The 17,030-nt window shown below is 36.7% G+C and overlaps 1 protein-coding gene across 2 annotated transcripts; it reads left to right on the top strand.

Moving 5' to 3' along the window:
- The first annotated feature begins 571 nt into the window (after window positions 1-571).
- Tceal7 (transcription elongation factor A like 7) lies at window positions 572-4,456 on the top strand. 2 transcript variants are annotated; one of them, XR_012444244.1, is made up of 4 exons: window positions 620-694; window positions 1,322-1,384; window positions 1,721-1,971; window positions 3,151-4,456. XR_012444244.1 is itself a non-coding variant. In XM_074062710.1 (3 exons), the coding sequence occupies exons 1-3, from the start codon at window positions 664-666 to the stop codon at window positions 2,025-2,027; spliced, it is 396 nt and encodes a 131-aa protein (XP_073918811.1). In that variant the 5' UTR covers window positions 572-663; the 3' UTR covers window positions 2,028-2,648. The 2 variants fall into 2 exon arrangements, 1 of the variants encoding a protein (XP_073918811.1); XM_074062710.1 differs by lacking the exon at window positions 3,151-4,456 and having other exon boundaries at window positions 572-694; window positions 1,726-2,648.
- The last annotated feature ends 12,574 nt before the right edge of the window (window positions 4,457-17,030 follow it).

The following is a 17,030-nucleotide window of genomic DNA, read 5'->3' as shown; positions in this document are numbered from 1 at the left end:
TTTACCGCTAGTATGTAGAAACGTGATTGAGAGTTGGATATTGGTCTTGCATCCCACAAGCTTACCATACTCATTTATTAGTTCTAGGAGCTATTTTTGTACACTCTAGAATTTTCTTCATCAAAAAATCATGTCATTTAAAACCAGGTGCCAGCAGCTCATGCCTGTAATCCTAGCTACTCAGGAGGCAGAGATCAGGACAATTCGGGTCTGAAGTCAGCCCAGGGAAATAGTTCCTGAGACCCTATCTTGAAAATACCTAACGCAAAACAGGGCTGTCAGAGTGGTTCAAGAGGTAACGTGCCTGCCTAACAAGCCTAATGTCCTGAGTTCAAGCCCCAGCAAAATAAAATAAAACAAATCATGTCACTTGCAAATAAAATGCACTGTTGAATAGGATATGCTACCCTGTTTGCAATGTTAGTTTTTTACTACTAGTTAAAACATCTGTAGTTTTCTCACAGATTCTTTTTTATCCTTGGGAAAGTTTGCTGAAATTCTTTAAAAAAAATTAATGGATTTTTGGTGGGAGGGGGAAGTGGGGACCAGAGTTGTAGGATGACGTAATCGTCACGTGATCAGTAGCTGCCAGGGCCCTAGTCCTTACGTTCCCAGGATTCTTTTTCCTCTGGGTACTAGCTCGTTACTGCCCTGCAGGTTTGCATGCTGTGGCCAGGAAGAGGAAGAGGAAGAGGTAAGTTCCTTACATCCTAGGAGGCTGGTGTGCAGGAACGGTTGGGACTCCTGGGGTGGTAGTGGCTGAATGTAGTGACTGGAATAACTCTGGCTTGCTTTTCCCAAATCTCTGTACATTGATGGTAGATAAATGTACATTTTGAATGAGAGGGCCGGCGGCACATGGAAGCCTTCAAAGACACCCAGCGATTTAGTGATAGTTAACAATTAGCTTCTCTTATCCTGGAAACCTTTCTTTATCCTTCTCCGTGTCTTTCCCCAATTTGTTGGAGAAAATGCTAGGTGTGGAGTGTTGGTTGGTGAGTGAAGAAAGACTGAAATTTTGGGATGGGGACAAGAGAAATTTAGAGATAATTTGAAAATAGTTTGCCTTATTCAATGCCGGCCTGCAGTGGTGGGGCGGCGCGGGACGGGGGTGGGGGTGGGAGATGGTGGGCCTTATAAGGACCAGGCCTGAGGGGCAGGGGTGGGATGAGGAAGGGTTTGGGAACAGAAGGGAACCAGGCAGTAGGAAATTTGAAGCGACTACAGTGATCATATTCCCAAAGACAACGTGGGTCTGGTCTCTGGGACAGATTGATCCACAGAGAATTCCATCCTCCCGCCCCCTTCCTTTTGTTTGCAGGTCCAAGTGTCTGTGTTCGCAGACACCTCGGAACAAGAATAAAGCGGAAAACTACCCGCATAGGTCTGTATGAGGGAGGCATTTAGGCAGAAATTTCTGGGATGAGCGTTGGAAAGGGCAAAAGCTGGATAAAATTTGCGGCTTCACGGTCCACCACCAAAGCTGCTCCTCTTCTGACCCTTAGAGAGGCCATTAGCCTTGTCTGCTAGTGAACTGTTGTGGTGTAGTGGGGTGGGGGAGGCGGAAAGGATAGGGGGAGGGAGCCAAGCCATTTCCATATTCTTAAGGCTGGGCTTGTGGAGCGATGTGGAAGATGAGCAGTATCTTGCCTTAAAGAGAAACTGACCACTCTGATTCAAAAGTAATGAAGCAATCCATCTCTACCTTTTCTCCCTGGAGTTAAGCAAGAAACAAGATCATGCAAAAATCCTGTAAAGAAAATGAAGGAAGGCTCAAGTGCAGTGTACCCAAGAGGGAAAATGAACACTGCTATGGAGAGCTTGAAGGCCAACAAACGGAAGGGAATTTTAGGCAGAGGCTGCTTCAGTCTCTGGAAGAATTTAAAGAGGACATAGACTATAGGCATTTTAAAGATGAAGAAATGACAAGAGAGGAAGATGCGATGGAAAGGTGTTTGGAAGAGATAAAAGGTCTGAGAAAAAAATTTAGGGTTCTGCATTCTAACCATGGGCATTCTCCCATTTAGTACATTTTCCTGAAATCATTTCTTTTCTGGTATTAGTACTGCCACTGCTTTCTTTTGATCTACATTTTTTTCTAAATATTTGCTATTATTTTACTCCAATTCTTCAATATTGGTTAGATTTACATGACTCTTGTTGCTAACATCTCATCATTTGATTCAGTCTCACTCATTTATTAAGGGGTCTCATTCATTTATATGAGAAGATGCTCATATCATCATATATTGTAAAGTAAAAACAACAAGCTTCAAAGCAGTATGTGTATATTCATATATATGTGTACCTTATATGTGCATTTATATATGACATCTTGCAATGCAAAATGCCTGAATTATTATACACCAAAGGTTAACAGTGAGTCTCTGTGTGATTTGTACTTTATTTCTTTTTTGCCCATTTGCATCTTCTCATTTTCCAAAAAATGAATATATGTTTGTGTTTGTATATTACTTATGTTACACAAAAAGAGAAAACTAGACACGATGAAAGAGCTTGTCAATCACTTTTGGAAGGCAGTAAAACACTTAGTAAACTCTTAGTAACAGAAGGATAAAAAAGAAATGTAAACCTCAAATTACCTCTGAATCTCTTAGCCAGAAGAATAAACTGGCAATTACATGACAGACACGTTTAAGACTCTGTGTTTTCATGGGGAAAATATTTGACTCACAGGGTGCTCTTGGGAGAAACTGCTGTGAGGCAGTGACACTGAGCTTTGTTTGGTGAGGCCTTGTTTTCACCTGTGCAATACAGAACCCCAGCCTGCTATAGAACCATCAATGTATGAAGGAGGGCCTGGTGATTCAGCCTGTGGTTCAACCTGTGCTCATGAACAAGTCCAGTAGGCAGAGGTGGGGGCTTCCATGCCAGTCCTCTGCTTTTGAGTGCTTGTCTCTCCTGCATTCCTCCTGGGTCTTTTGCTCTCTGCTGCCCTCCTAATACTGCTGGCGCACTGGGGACCTTGAATGCCAAAATCTCACTGAGTTTCCTGGAGTCCCCAGTTAATTAAACATCCACTATCTTCACAAACTGCTTTATAGAGACACAATGGGTGGGACTTCTCTAAGGTTGCTGGGGCCACAATGTCTTGTACAACACAACAGCTCCTTTTGTTTTCAATTACAGGACCCTTCATCTCCATCAGAGTCTGGAGTGAAGGTACCAGTTTGAGTGAACAATATCATGCCCTAGTCGCAGTCACTGCTCTTAAGTCCAAGAAGTAAGGTTTGTCCTCCTCTTGTGAGAAAAATCTGTCCCTGAAGGCTACTGGAAGGCCTTCAAGACACTCACAGGGGACATGTATAAATTGCAGAAAGTGATACAAGGAACAGATCTAAGGGAATAGTCTCCTGTTCTCCATCCCACCCTTTCCTGAAACATGTAAAAATGCTCTGTAAAACTAATATCATATATTTGTGTACCTGTCTGTACATATATATGTCATATAAGACATATACCAATATATAAAAACTAATATATATTACACATATATTACTTATAAGACACACGTGTATGTATATACATATACATATGTAAGCATTATTTCTTAATTGAACTTTCTGCATTCTGCACGTCATAGTAAAGACTATGTAATATTATTTCATTATATTCCCATTTATTAGTTCTGTGATTAACATGTAGTGGGTACTTAATAAATGCTTATTTAATTAGAATTCTAGCATCCAGTTTTACTTCTGATTAGGTATAATTGGCAACAAATCTACTTCTGTAAACTATAACACACATCTTCAAAAGAACCCAATGGAAAGGAATCATTTTCTCATATTCAATCTGAAATTATGTTCTTTTTTTTTTTTCTTTTGGAAGTACTGGAGTTTGAACTCAGCCTCGTGCTTGCTAGGCAGGCGCTCTTTATGGCGTTTTATAACTGGTGTCTCTCAGAAAAGTCACTTTCTTACATTATGACCATCTGAAGAACTTATTTAAAATACAAAATGCTGACACTTCCCCATACACACGCATACTCTTATAAACACACTGAATCAGAATCTCTGTGCATTTGGCCCAAGAATACTCCATGGTGGTGTTCCCATAAAATTATACTGTCAGCTGGGCACTGGAGGCTCATGCCTATAATCATAGCTACTTAGGAGGCAAAGATCAGGAGGATCATGGCTTGAAACCAGCCCAGGGAACTAGTTAGCGAGACTACCTGGAAAATCCCCCAAACAAAAATGCCTGCCTAGCAAGTATGAGGCCCTGAGTTCAAAACTCAGTACTGCCAAAAAAAAATCATGTTCTCACCTCTTGTCTCAAAAACCCTTGTCATAGACCATTTTTTAGCTAAGCTGAGCACAGGGACTCTCCTTTACCATCAAAGACCCTACTGGTTTACACTTCATAATTAGGGGCTTCTAAAAGTCAAAGTGGTGATTACTATAGCCTAAACATTCTGAAAAGGACATAGAGTACCAACCAAATGAATCTATATGGAATATAAAAAGTATTTAGCCTTAATAGAAAGCAAAAAGACAAATACATAATAAAATGACAAAGTATTGTTATCCAACTATCCACCAGCCAAACAAATGTTTACCTGCAGCCCTCAGTTTTATTGAGAATGTAGGCATTCTCATACTCAGTGAGAGAGTAAATTGCTAAATCCATTTTTGCGCTTCTACCCCAATAAGTTCCAAAAGCTGTATATTTTACATACTATATGACACAACCATCATTCTGATTGGAATTTGTCCTAAGAAAATAATCATGGTGGTGAGTACATGTTTATCTATGAGCATATTTGTTTAAAGATTTAACTTATTTGCAAATAATTATTTTGATTTTTAATCTAAGAATTAAGAAACATGGGCTATCTAATCAGAATAAAAACAAACATAGATTCCTGCTCACTACATACACAAAAATGTATTCCAGGAGGATTAAATACAAAAAAGATGAAAAATAAAAATATAATTTTGCAACAAAAATTAAGAAAAAAATTGAGAAAGTGTCTCACTAGATGGTCCAGGATGACCTCGACATTGTAATCCTTGTGCCTCAGACTTCATGCTGCTAAGATTACAAGAAAGCACCACCATGCCTGACTAAAATTGTATAATCTGGTAATAATGATTATCTTCTTAACAAGCAAGAAATTCCAAAAGTTATAAAAGAAAAATAGCCATAAAGACAAAATTAGCCTGGGAGAATATATTCATAATACCAGGATAAATGATGGGAAGATATCTTTAAGATCTCAAGAGATTACACACATGGAAAAAGAGAAAAGGTAAACAAACCAGTAAAAAGATGTCTAGACTACACAACCCAATATGTCTTTTGCTTTGAATTCATATTTATACATGAGAAAGCATAGATAGATATTTATTTTGGCATTGTTTGTAAGAACCAAAATACTGAAAACAGAAAATCATCAATAAGGAATAATCAAACGAACTGTGGTCCATCTATACCAAGAAAAACTTCACAGTAGTTAAAAAGAATGAGACTCATATATTGAAGGAGCTTCCAAAATATTGCTCAGAAAAGATATAAATGAAGGCTTCTAGTTTCATTCATTTTTTAAATATCACTAATTCTGGACTGGGTGTGGCTCAAGTAATAGAATGTTTGCCTAGGAAGCCTGAGGCCCTGAGTTCAATTCCCAGTATCACCCAAAAAAATCACTAATTATGGAGATCATGCAGCTGGGCAATATATTGTCTTCCACTAGCTTTGCTGTAGAGGAACTCTCTGATGTGTGAGTTATGATGTAACTATTGCACAGGTAACTTCAGAGACTTGAAGTCTACTTTTGCTGAAAACACTGATTTTTTTTTACAGTAATGGGATTTTGAACTCAGAACCTTGTGGTTGCTAGAGACATGCGCACAGCCCAACACTGGTTCTTCAGTTGGGTCTGCAGGTGTCCAAAACATATACATAGTCCAGAGAAGCCTCACCTGGGCATTGTGGAAAAGGGCACAGAACAAGTATGCCTGTAGGTGGAGAAACAGTGCACAGACCTTATCTTCTAACTAAACAAAGTCAAACTACAAGCATAGGGTTGTGAGGGCACCTGCAATCCTTTGATTTAGAGGCTGGTTGAAAGGCTCAGTGAACTGGGAGGGAGTATGGGCTAGGGGACAGTATGCTACACGTTCCAGGTTAGAAGCATTTACTTCTAAAACTCTGAAAACTATTCTTATGTATGTATCCAATCAAAATACATCTTGTATTAAAAGATGTATTAAAATTTCTGAGTCTCAGAATAAGAGAAGCTGGGCAGGGGAAACGAGGAATGAAAGAAAAATGTTATCTCAATTCTAGTCATCTTATATTAATACCCTGCTCTGGAATAATTTCATGTATGTATGAAAAAAAGACAAAATGAGTGACATAAGTGTACCTAGGAGGTAGATGCCTTAGGAACAAAGGTGAGAAAAAGAAATTTTTTCAGAGAAGATGTGCCACTGGCCACTAAGCTCTGAGAGAAACTATGTCTCCTCTTTGTCCAACAGGGAAAGCAAAATGAATGTCACAGGGAGTCGGTGTCTCTTTTAACCTCTCAGGGCAAAGACAAAAAAATGTGTGATGTGATGATAGAGGAAGAGTGAATTGAGAGGGCACAGATGACATGAGGGAAAGTTGGTGACTAGAGACCACTGATAGCATAGCCTTCCCATGAGGGACGACTAAATTGTTTTGGAGTACTTCTAGTTCTATGAACTCTTTGTCTTCTTGTCCTGGAGCCCATAAATGGAATGAAAGGAGTTAATAAGTGCTCTGAAATCCAGCATAACTTTGATAATAAAATGAGACAAAGGGGACTGGCAAAATGGCTCAAAAAGTAGAGTGCCTGCCTAGGAAATATGAGGCCCTGAGTTCAAACTCCAGTGTCACCAAAACAAATAAATAAATAAATTGTAACAAAGGTATTACAAGAAGGGAAAATCATAGGTAAATCTCTCTTCTGAAAATTTATGCAAAATTCTAAACAAGTATTAGCAAATCAAGGCCAGCAAGATAAACAAACACATGTATCTATGTGTGTAAACACTACAGATATAGTATATTGAAATATTAATTATACACTGTACAGAAAGAGTACAGAGAAATAAACCATAAGGTGACTGTTATTTAATATTGTACTTAGTGTATGAACATGACTAATATATTTTTGAGTTCTAAGTTATAGTTTTTGCATATTTTTAAATTTTCATTTTATTAACATAATAGTTGTAGAAGTAGATACATTGTGATATTTACATATGTGTTTACAATATATATTAGTTATATTTATCCCCTCCATTATTCTCCTTCATCTCCCTCCCCCCTTCTTAGAACAATTTCAACAGGTTTCATTCTTCTGTTTTCATATATTAATACAAAATACATCCACCATATTCATCCTCATTCATCCTTTCTTTATGCCCACCCCCCTTCCATTGGTACACACCCCAGGAAAGGACCTTTTTACTTTTTTTTACATTTTTTAAAATGTATTTACTAGTCCAATGGTACTTTGCCTTGCCATTTCTGACATGTCATGCTTTAAATAAACAGGTCCTCCATTATTTACTTGTTCTCTATAAGCCTGCTCTCCTATTATACAACAGCTTACAGTTCATTACATTATATTATTATATTCATATACAGATTGGATGTTTCAATATTTTTCATTCTCTAACATTCTCTTCCTCTCTCCCACCTCCTGTAGTCCCTTCAGACAGATCCACAAATAAAATCTTGTTCTCTCTCTCGCTATATTTACATGTGTGAATATATGTGATCATATATGTATTTATATATTCATTTAACTTATAGGTCTACCTTGCACATATGAAGAGAAACATTTGACCTTTGACTTTTTGAGCCTGGCTTACTTCACTTAACATAATGTTCTCCAGTTCCATCCATTTACCTGCAAGCAAGATAATGTCATTGTTCTTTATGACAGAATAAAACTCCATTGTGAATATATACCACATCTTCTTAATCCATTCATCAGTCATGGCCCTCTGGGCTGTTTCCAAAGCTTGGCTATTGTGAATAGTGCTGCTATAAATATGACTGAGCAGGTGTCTCTATCATATCCTGGAGTATATTCTTTCAGATATATGTTTAGGAATGGTATCGCTGGATCCTATGGTAGTTCTATTTTTAGTTTTCTGAGGGATCTCCATATCACTTTGGTAGCAGTTTCACTAATGTACATGTCCACCAACAGTATAGAAGTGTTACTTTCCCCCCACATCCTCACCAGCATTTGTTGTTGTTTGTGTATTGATGATAGCCATTCTGACTGGAGTGAGGTGGAATCCCACTGTAGCTTTGATCTGCATTCCTTTATGGCCAAGGATGTTGAGCATTCTTCATGTGTTTATTGGCCATGTGTACTTCTGCTTTTGAGAATTGTCTGGGAGTGAACTCAGAGATGTGCACTTGCTAGGCAGCCACTCTTCCACGTGAGCCATACCCCCAGTCCTTTTTGCTTTAGTTATTTTTCAGATAGTCTCTGGCCTTTTGCCTGGAGTCAGCCTTGGATTGCAATCCTTCTATCGCTGCCTTCTGCTGGGACCATAGACATGAATCACTATGCCTGGCTTGGTTTTGAAATAGGGTCTCACTAACTTTTGCCCATCTACCCATCTCTGCCTCCCACAACGCTGGGATTGCAAGCATGTACCACCATGCCTAGCCTGGTATAAGCTCTTAAATTGCCATTATGTATGTGTCAGAGCCTGTGATTTTATCACCATGTTCATTGTCTTTGATCAAACCACACAGAGCGGCGATACCTGGCCAGAACTGTATCACTGTGTTAGTACACTTTGTCACTGCTGTGACAATGCCTGACACAATTTTTTTGTTGGTACTGGGGTTTGAACTCAGGACCTGGCACTCATAAGGCAGGTGTTCTACCATTTGAGCCACGCTCCCAGTCCTTTTTGCTTTAATTTATTTTTTGAATAGGATCTCACATTTATACTCAGGTCAGCCTGGACTGTGATCCTCCTATTTGTGCTCCCCATATAGCTGTGATGACAGACGTGTACCACCACATCCAGCTTTTTATTGTTTGAGATGGAGTCTTGGGAAGTTTTTGCCCAGGTTGGCCTCCAACTGCAGTCCTCCTGATCTCCACCACCTGAATAGCAAGGATTACAGGTATGAACCACCACACCCTGCATAAACAATTTTATAAGAACAATTTATTTATCTCATGATTTCAGTCCATTATGGTGAGGAGGGCATGGCAGAGCAGCTCAGCTTCTTGGTATAACATCCCAAAGCATCCCTCCACTGACTGACCTCCTCCAGCTAGAACCCCCATTTCCTAAAGTTTACACCACCCAAAGTAGTGCCCCCAGGTTGAGACTAAGTATTCAACATATGAAGCTGTGGGAACCATCTCCCATTAAAAAAACATTCTGCAGTTGGCCTGCCAAAGCTCATGGTCATCTCTTAATGCAAAATGCATTTTGTCCATCTCTAAAAGTCCCTAAAGTCTTAGCAGTTTCAACATTGTTCAAAGGTCCAAGTCCACTTCTGTTGAGACAGGATTGGACGGATACGGTTTGAGGGCAGACCAGGCAAAAATTTAACAAGGCCTTTATCTCAAGAAATTCCCTGGATGTTTGGACCTATGCTGCAATCCAAGCTATGTGGGAGGCATACACAGGAGGAGCATGTTCCATGGCCAGCACAGGAAAAAAAAAAGAGTGAGACCCTATTTGAAAAACAACAAAAGCAACAACAAAAACAATCAAAAAGAAAGTGTGGTCATGGCTAGCAGGTAGAGTGCCTGCTTAGCAGGTATGAGTTCCTGAATTCAAATCCCAATACTGAAAAAAAAAAGGAGTCTAAGTCCTAAATCATCTGAGACTAAAGGCAAAATCTTTTCTGTAAATTTCTGTAAATCAAGGCAATTACTTACCTCTAAGATACAATGGCACAGAGTAAATATTCCCATTTCAAAAGGGAGAGATAAGAGAAGAGACTGGAGGGATTGGACCAAAGCAAAATCAAAACTAAATACTATGGCTCCATGTCCGGCACCAGGGCATATGGTAGCATGATGTGAGTTCCATCAGGCTTGGGAAGCCCAACCCCAGGTCTCACTAGATGCCACCTAGGAGGCCTCTGTCTTGGGCTGACTCTATTCATTTCTTTTGATTTTGCAGGGCAGATGTTCCACATTCCCAGCATCTGTAAGAACTCAAGAAAGCTTTGATTTCTCCTGAGAGTTTTGTACACCTCCTCAATGGTCTGGACTTCCATTTCTTGTTCAACAGAGGCCAGGTTCCTGAAGGTTTCTACCATCACATTTCTGTACAGCTTCTTTTGTGAAGGATCCAGAAAAGCGCATTCCTCCAGGGAGATGTTGACAAACACATCATTAAAGGTCACAGATGCTATTTCCCAGGTGGCCAAAATTGGACACCTGGGGCCTCTCTCAGCTCAGAGGAAGGCTTCGAATAGCAGTTTTTGCATATTTTAACATTTCTGAAATTGGGATCTATTTCACAATTGATGTTTATATTTACATTGTAGTAAAAAAGCATTGAAATTAAATGATGCACCTGACAATTGAAGACATTTTTTATTTGAGGAAATATAAAATATTTTTAATGCATAAAATAGACTAAGAGGTTCTTTTTTCTTCTTAACACTAACCATTTCTAACAACAAGTAGGTTTCCTAAAATTCAATTCAATTCTAACACTCTCTACCCAGAGTTAGCATCAGATTCCACAGATTTTAGGACTCAGAACTAGAAGACTGCCCTCACTTCAGATACCATTCACAAATCTTAAGCCCCAGATTACACATTTCTGTCTGATTTGATACAAGCTCTCTTCATTTTTAATAATTTGCTAGAACAGCTCACAGATCTCAGAGAACCACCTAACTTATGTTTGCCACTTTATTATAAAGCAAACAAATAAAATATCAGATGAAACATACATGAGATGAGGTTTGGAAGGACTTTGAGTATTCCCATGAAGTTGGGGTATGTCACCATAGGCATGGTAAATTATTAACTCAGTTTTTAGCCCCTCTCCTCTTAGAGAAGGATAGAGAGTAGGGCTTCCTAACACTAGTTAGAAGTGTTCTCTTCATTCTTAGTGTCTGGAAGAGTTAGTGTGAATTTAGTATTATTTTGATAGTAATATTTGATCTGGGAATACTTTGTCATTCTTAATAAGCAGTGTTATTGGGATCCATAGTTCATATGCCATGCAATCATTCAGTCATGATATAATAGTAAATGGTTTTTAGTGTGTTACAGAGTTGTGCATCATTGTCAGTCAATTTTGAAACATTTTCATTGTCCTAAAAGAAAACCCTTTAAGCATCATTCACCAAATGCCTTATAAACCCCAGCCCTAGGTAATCATTAAAATATTTTTTCTGAGAGAAACAGTGAAGAGGTCAAGTAAAGGTGAATCAATTCAGGTTGTAATACACTTGTGCATGGAAGCAATGCTAGGAATCTCTCTGTATAGCTATCCTTGTCTCAACTAGCATAAATGCTTTGTTTTTCTTATTATTGCTTATGTCTTCTATTCAAAAAAATTGGAGAAAAGGGCAGAACAGGTTCTGCCTGGAAGCAAGGGGAGTTAGGGGGAGAGGGAAGGGACCGGGGTCAGGGGAGAGAAATGGCCCAAACAATGTATGCACATGTGAATATATGAATAAAGAAAAAAAACTTAAAAAACAAAATTTCAAATGTCAGTTTGAAAAAAAATAAAAGAAAACCTGTTTCATGCTTAAAAAAATATTTTCTGAGAAAAAAAGATATTCTGAACTTCCAGAAATTAAAAAAAGAAAAATACTCTGTGGTCAGGAGTGGTGGCATATGCCTATAATCCCAGCACTCTGCAGGTGGAGGCAAGAGGACTGTGAGTTTGAGGTCAACATAGGTGATATAGTGAGATCTTTTCTCAAAAAAACTAATAGTAGTAATAACAATAATAATGATAATAACAAAATGTTACTTGTTTCTAGGGATTTGCCTATCCTGTATATTTCACATGAGTATAATAATAAAATCTGGTCTTTTGTGATCAACTTCCTTCATTTAGCAAAATATTTTCAAGGTCTATCCAAGATGTAGCATATCACGACTTGCTATTGCCAAACATTATTCCATTATATGCCTATTTCATGTTTTGTTTATCCATCCAGAAGTTGATGGAGATTTTGGTTGTTCGCATTTTTGAATATAATAGATAATGTTGCTATGAACATTTGTGTACAAATTTTATGTAAACTTATCTTTTCATTTCTCTTAGGTAGATACTGAGAAGTAGAATGTCTGGATCATATTAATTCTGTTTAACTATTTGAGGAACTGCTATTCTGTTTTCCAAAGTAACTGAACATTTGAAATTGATATTTGCAGAGTAGAAGAGATCTTATTTCTCTACATCTTTAATAACACTTTATTATCTGACTTTTTTATTCCAGCCATCCTAATAGGAGTGAAGTTGTATCTCAATGTGGGTTTCTGCCTTGCTTTTCTCTTTTTTTATTTTAAACTGATACATATAAACATAAAATGTTTATATGGGGTACCACGTGTTTCAATACACACATACATTGTATAATGATTAAATCAGATGAAAATAACTATCTCCTCAAAGATTTATCATTTATTTATGAGTATGGCTTTTGAAATATTTTCTTCTTACTTTTTTAAATGTATGGTATATTGCTGTCTATAACTTATAGCTACCCTACTGTGCAAGAACTTCTTGCTTTTATCTTAGAATAACTTAGTACCAATTGATCCTTCTTTATCTTTCCCCACCCCCTAACCCCCAGCCTCTGGTTTCATTAGATTAATGTTTTTAGATTCCACATATGAGTAAGACTATGTTGTACTTGTCTATCTATGTCTATTTTATTTCACTTAACTTAATGATCTACAGTTCCATCCATGTTGTCGCAAATGACAGGATTTCATTCTTTCTATGGCTGAATAGTATTCCATTGTGCATATATACATTTTCTTTATCTATTCATCCGTTGATGGACACTTAGTTTGATTCCATACTTGGCTTTCATGAATAGTGCTGCAATGAACATGAGAGTGCAGATGTCTCTTCAACATATTGATTTCATTTCCTTAGGGGATATACCCAGTAGTGGGGTTGTATTGAGTCATATGACTCAGTAAGAATGGCTATTATCAAAAAGTCTAAAGATAATGAATGCTGGTTAGGATGTGGAGAAAAGGGAATCCTGGTATGCTGTTCATGGAAAGAAATTTATACAGTGATATGGAAAGCAGCATGGAGTTTCCTCAAAAAATTAAAATGTATAGAGCTGTAAAATTTAAGATACATAGATCAAGTATTCCTACTGAGATGAAGTGATATCTCATTGTGGTTTTGATTTGCATTTCCCTCATTATTTGTGATGTTGAGAACTTTTTCATATACATGTTGGCCATTTGTATTTCTTTGGGGAATGTCTGTTTAGATCTCTAGTCCACTTTTTTTGGGGGGTGGGACTGGGATTTGAACTTGAGGTTTCGCACTTGCAAAGCAGGCACTCTACTATCTGAGTCACATCTCCAGTCCTATTGCCCACTTTTTAATTTGTTTTTCTGCTATAGAATTTCTGAAGTTCCTTATGTATTCTGGATATCAACCCCTTATCAGATATTTAAGTTGTACATATTTTCTCCCTTTCTATAGGGTGTCTCTTCAATGTGATATTTATTTGCATTCCCCCAATGGCCATGTTGTTGGATATCTTTTCTTGTATTTGTTGATCATTTGAATATATTCTTTGGAAAAATGTATATTTAAATCCTTTTCTTTTTATTATCGAGTTTTTAATTTAAAATTGACTTCTCATAGTTCTTTATCTACTCCAGATACAAATTAATTATATGTTTTATAAAAAATATCTGCCATTCTGTGGGTTGTCCACATTGTGATTGTGTCTTTAAAATAACAAAAATGTTTAATTTTGATGATATTCTCTTTATGTGTTTTTTCATTTGTTGTTTGTTTTCACTGTCATTCTAAGAAATCATTGCCTAGTTTAATGTCACAAAAATACTACACTTATGTTTTCTTCTAGGTGTTATAGTTTCAGCTTTTACATTTAGGTCTCTGATCTATTTTGAGCTAATTTTTGTATATGATGTGAATTAAGGGTGCAACTTCACTCTTTTGGGTGTTCCTTCAAGCACTACTTGAAAAGGCTTTTTTTCCTCATTGAGTTGTCTTGGCACAAGATGAATGGTCTTGTTTCTGGACTCTCAATTCCGATTGATCTGTATGTTCATTCTCATACTAGTATCACACTGTCTCAATTACTAAAGATTTATAATAAACTTTGAAATTAAAAAGTATGAGTCCTCCTACTTTGTTCTTCTTTTATAAATTCTTTTAATCATTTTGGGTCTCTTTTCTGTCTGAATTTTAGGGTCAACTTGTCAATTTATGCAAAATGGTTGCCAGATTTTAAGAGATATTGTATTGAAATTTCTTTTAAAATATCTTGTAATTTTCAGAGTAATGTTTTTGTTTTTTTGTCCAATTAATTTCAAAATATTTTATTCTTATAGCTGTTAATCTAGGTGGATTTTCCCTTCATTTTATATTTAGTTCACATATTGATATAATATGGAAATACAGTTGACTTTTCTTTCCTGAAATAAAATGAAAACCCAAACTTTATTTTCATTTAAAACAGATAGTCATTGCTTGCTCATATTTTTACTAATAAGTGAGCACAAAGGAAGTAGTGCAACTAATGGTGAGCTAATGGTCAAAAAGGAATACAAGCAAGATTTCCAGCTCTGTCACCCCCCATAGTTTAAGAAAATTACAACATAAAGCAATTCACTTTCAAGTGTACAACTCAGTGGAATTAGGTACATTCACAATGTCGTGCAATAATCACTACTATCTATTTCCAAAAGTATTTCATTAACTCAAATGAAAACTCTATCAACAAAGAAACTGGGTGTGGTGAGACACCTGATATGCATGCAACATGTAGACAGGAGGATCACAGTCTAGGGCTACCTGGGAAAAAAATGCAAGATCATACCTGAAAAATAACTGAAGCAAAAAAGGGATGAGGGTGTGGCTTAAGGGGTAGAATGTTTGACTAGAAGTGGAAGCCCCAGTACTGGCAAAAAGAGAGAGAGAGTATTGATTAAATTGCCATTAATTTTAACATGATGAAATGTAATATCTAATGGCATAGAAAAATTCGCATTGCCTTGTTAGCTAAAAAATGTTTATAACATAGAGCCCCAGTATAGTAAAGAAATTTTATGGTTGTATAAAATTATCTAAAAATGAAATTGTTAAGTGTAAGCCTGAAAAACCTTATTTTTATGTGTATAGCCAAAAAGACATGCAAGCTAATTTAAGCAATTTACACTTATATTTACAGTCCATGTGAATGACTTCATAAACATAGCCACTATGATTTTTTAATATTTTCACCAATGTGACAAGTGAATATGAGTGTCTTAAAGTTCAATTCCACTCACAACCAGAGCAGTGGGAACTGAGAACTGATGCCCCTTCTTTCTCCCTTCACCTTGGATCTCAAATATTATTATAGCTTATTATTATATCTTTTTTAGTTGCATCTTTATTGGGTTTTGGAATGAGTGTAATGCTGGCTTAACAGAATGAATTTGGTAGTGTTCCTTCCCTTTCTATTTCCTGGAAAAGTTTGAGAAGTATTGATAGTAGTTCTTCTTTAAAGGTTTGGTAAAATTATTACATCCTATGTTATAAACACAAATATAATTGTATTATATATAATGAACAGTAAATGAGGTACGGGCTGTCTTAAAACTTATGTATTTCATTATTCTACATATGTAATTCAGATAAAATGTGGAAAATTCACAAAAATTGTAGAAATTCAATTTTCAAAAAATCCATGTTCTCATGAAACAGTTGAGTACTTTTAAGTTTAAATCACCTTGTTTGATTTTTCCCTACTAACATTACAACTTATGTTAATATACACTCAAAGAAGCTAGGTTTGCTTAGGTGCAATTTCACCTTGTTTGTTGACTTAAGAATCCAATCTAAGTTTAAGATGCACTGTCACTATAATAAACATGCAGTAATGTAACTGAGAAGGGTCAGAAAGGGACATGCAGGTTTGGGCTGATATCTAGTAAGAAGTGAATTAATATTTGTTGAACAAATAAGTAGATCAAATATATGTTTGATAGCTATTAAGTAAATAAAATTGAGTGTAGATTCTTGAGGTTTTTCTTTTCATCTAAATGTATTTTTCAATATAACTAAGATAATTTTATTTATATCATTTTATAAACTAATTTTAAATAATATATATGCTCTTTATTTGCAAAAATAAAATGTTTTTACTGGAAATAGTCTGGACACTATGGATAAATACCACACATCAAGAAAAATCAGAAGTACAATTCTTTCTTTTTCTATACTTATGTATTTTTTTAAATGGTACTGATGTTTGTACTCAGGACCTTGCACTTGCTAAGCAAGAGCTCTACCACTTGAGCCACAACTCCAGCCCTTTTTGCTTTAGTTTATTTCCTAGATAGGGACTCACACTTTTTGCCTGGGCTGGCTTCCAACTGTGAGCCTCCCATCTTTGCTTCTCTATTCATATGTATTTTAAAAGAATTGAATTGGCAACTAAGAAAATTGTTTTATGATCTTTTTTACAGTACTAGGATTTTAACTTAGGCCCTCATACTTGCCAGGTAGGCACTCTACCACTTGAGCCACTCCACCAGCCCCTTTTTTGTGTGTTGATTATTTTGGAGATAAAGTTTCAGTTTTCTTTTCTTTCTCTCTTTCTCTCATTCTCTCTTTCTCTTCCTTTCCTTTTCCTTCCTTCCTTCCTTCCTTCCTTCCCTCCTTCCTTCCATTCTTTCTCTCTCTTATGTGTGAGTGTGTATGTGCTTAAACTGTCCTTGAATCACAATCTTCCTGATCTTTACTTTCTGAGTAGGTAAGACTAAAGGGGTGAACCACCAGTGTCCAGCCTGTTTCATA

This window comes from Castor canadensis, chromosome X, assembly GCF_047511655.1.
Source record: "Castor canadensis chromosome X, mCasCan1.hap1v2, whole genome shotgun sequence".
In the NCBI taxonomy this organism is placed as follows: Eukaryota; Metazoa; Chordata; class Mammalia; order Rodentia; family Castoridae; genus Castor; species Castor canadensis.
This window is presented reverse-complemented; position numbering and strand designations above follow the sequence as displayed.

Coding starts and splice junctions, on each gene's coding strand:
- Tceal7 (XM_074062710.1), top strand. CDS start 664: ATGCTGTGGCCAGGAAGAGGAAGAGGAAGAG. Junction 695..1,321: donor AGGAAGAGGAAGAGGAAGAG/GTAAGTTCCTTA, acceptor TTTTGTTTGCAG/GTCCAAGTGTCTGTGTTCGC. Junction 1,385..1,725: donor GCGGAAAACTACCCGCATAG/GTCTGTATGAGG, acceptor CCTGGAGTTAAG/CAAGAAACAAGATCATGCAA.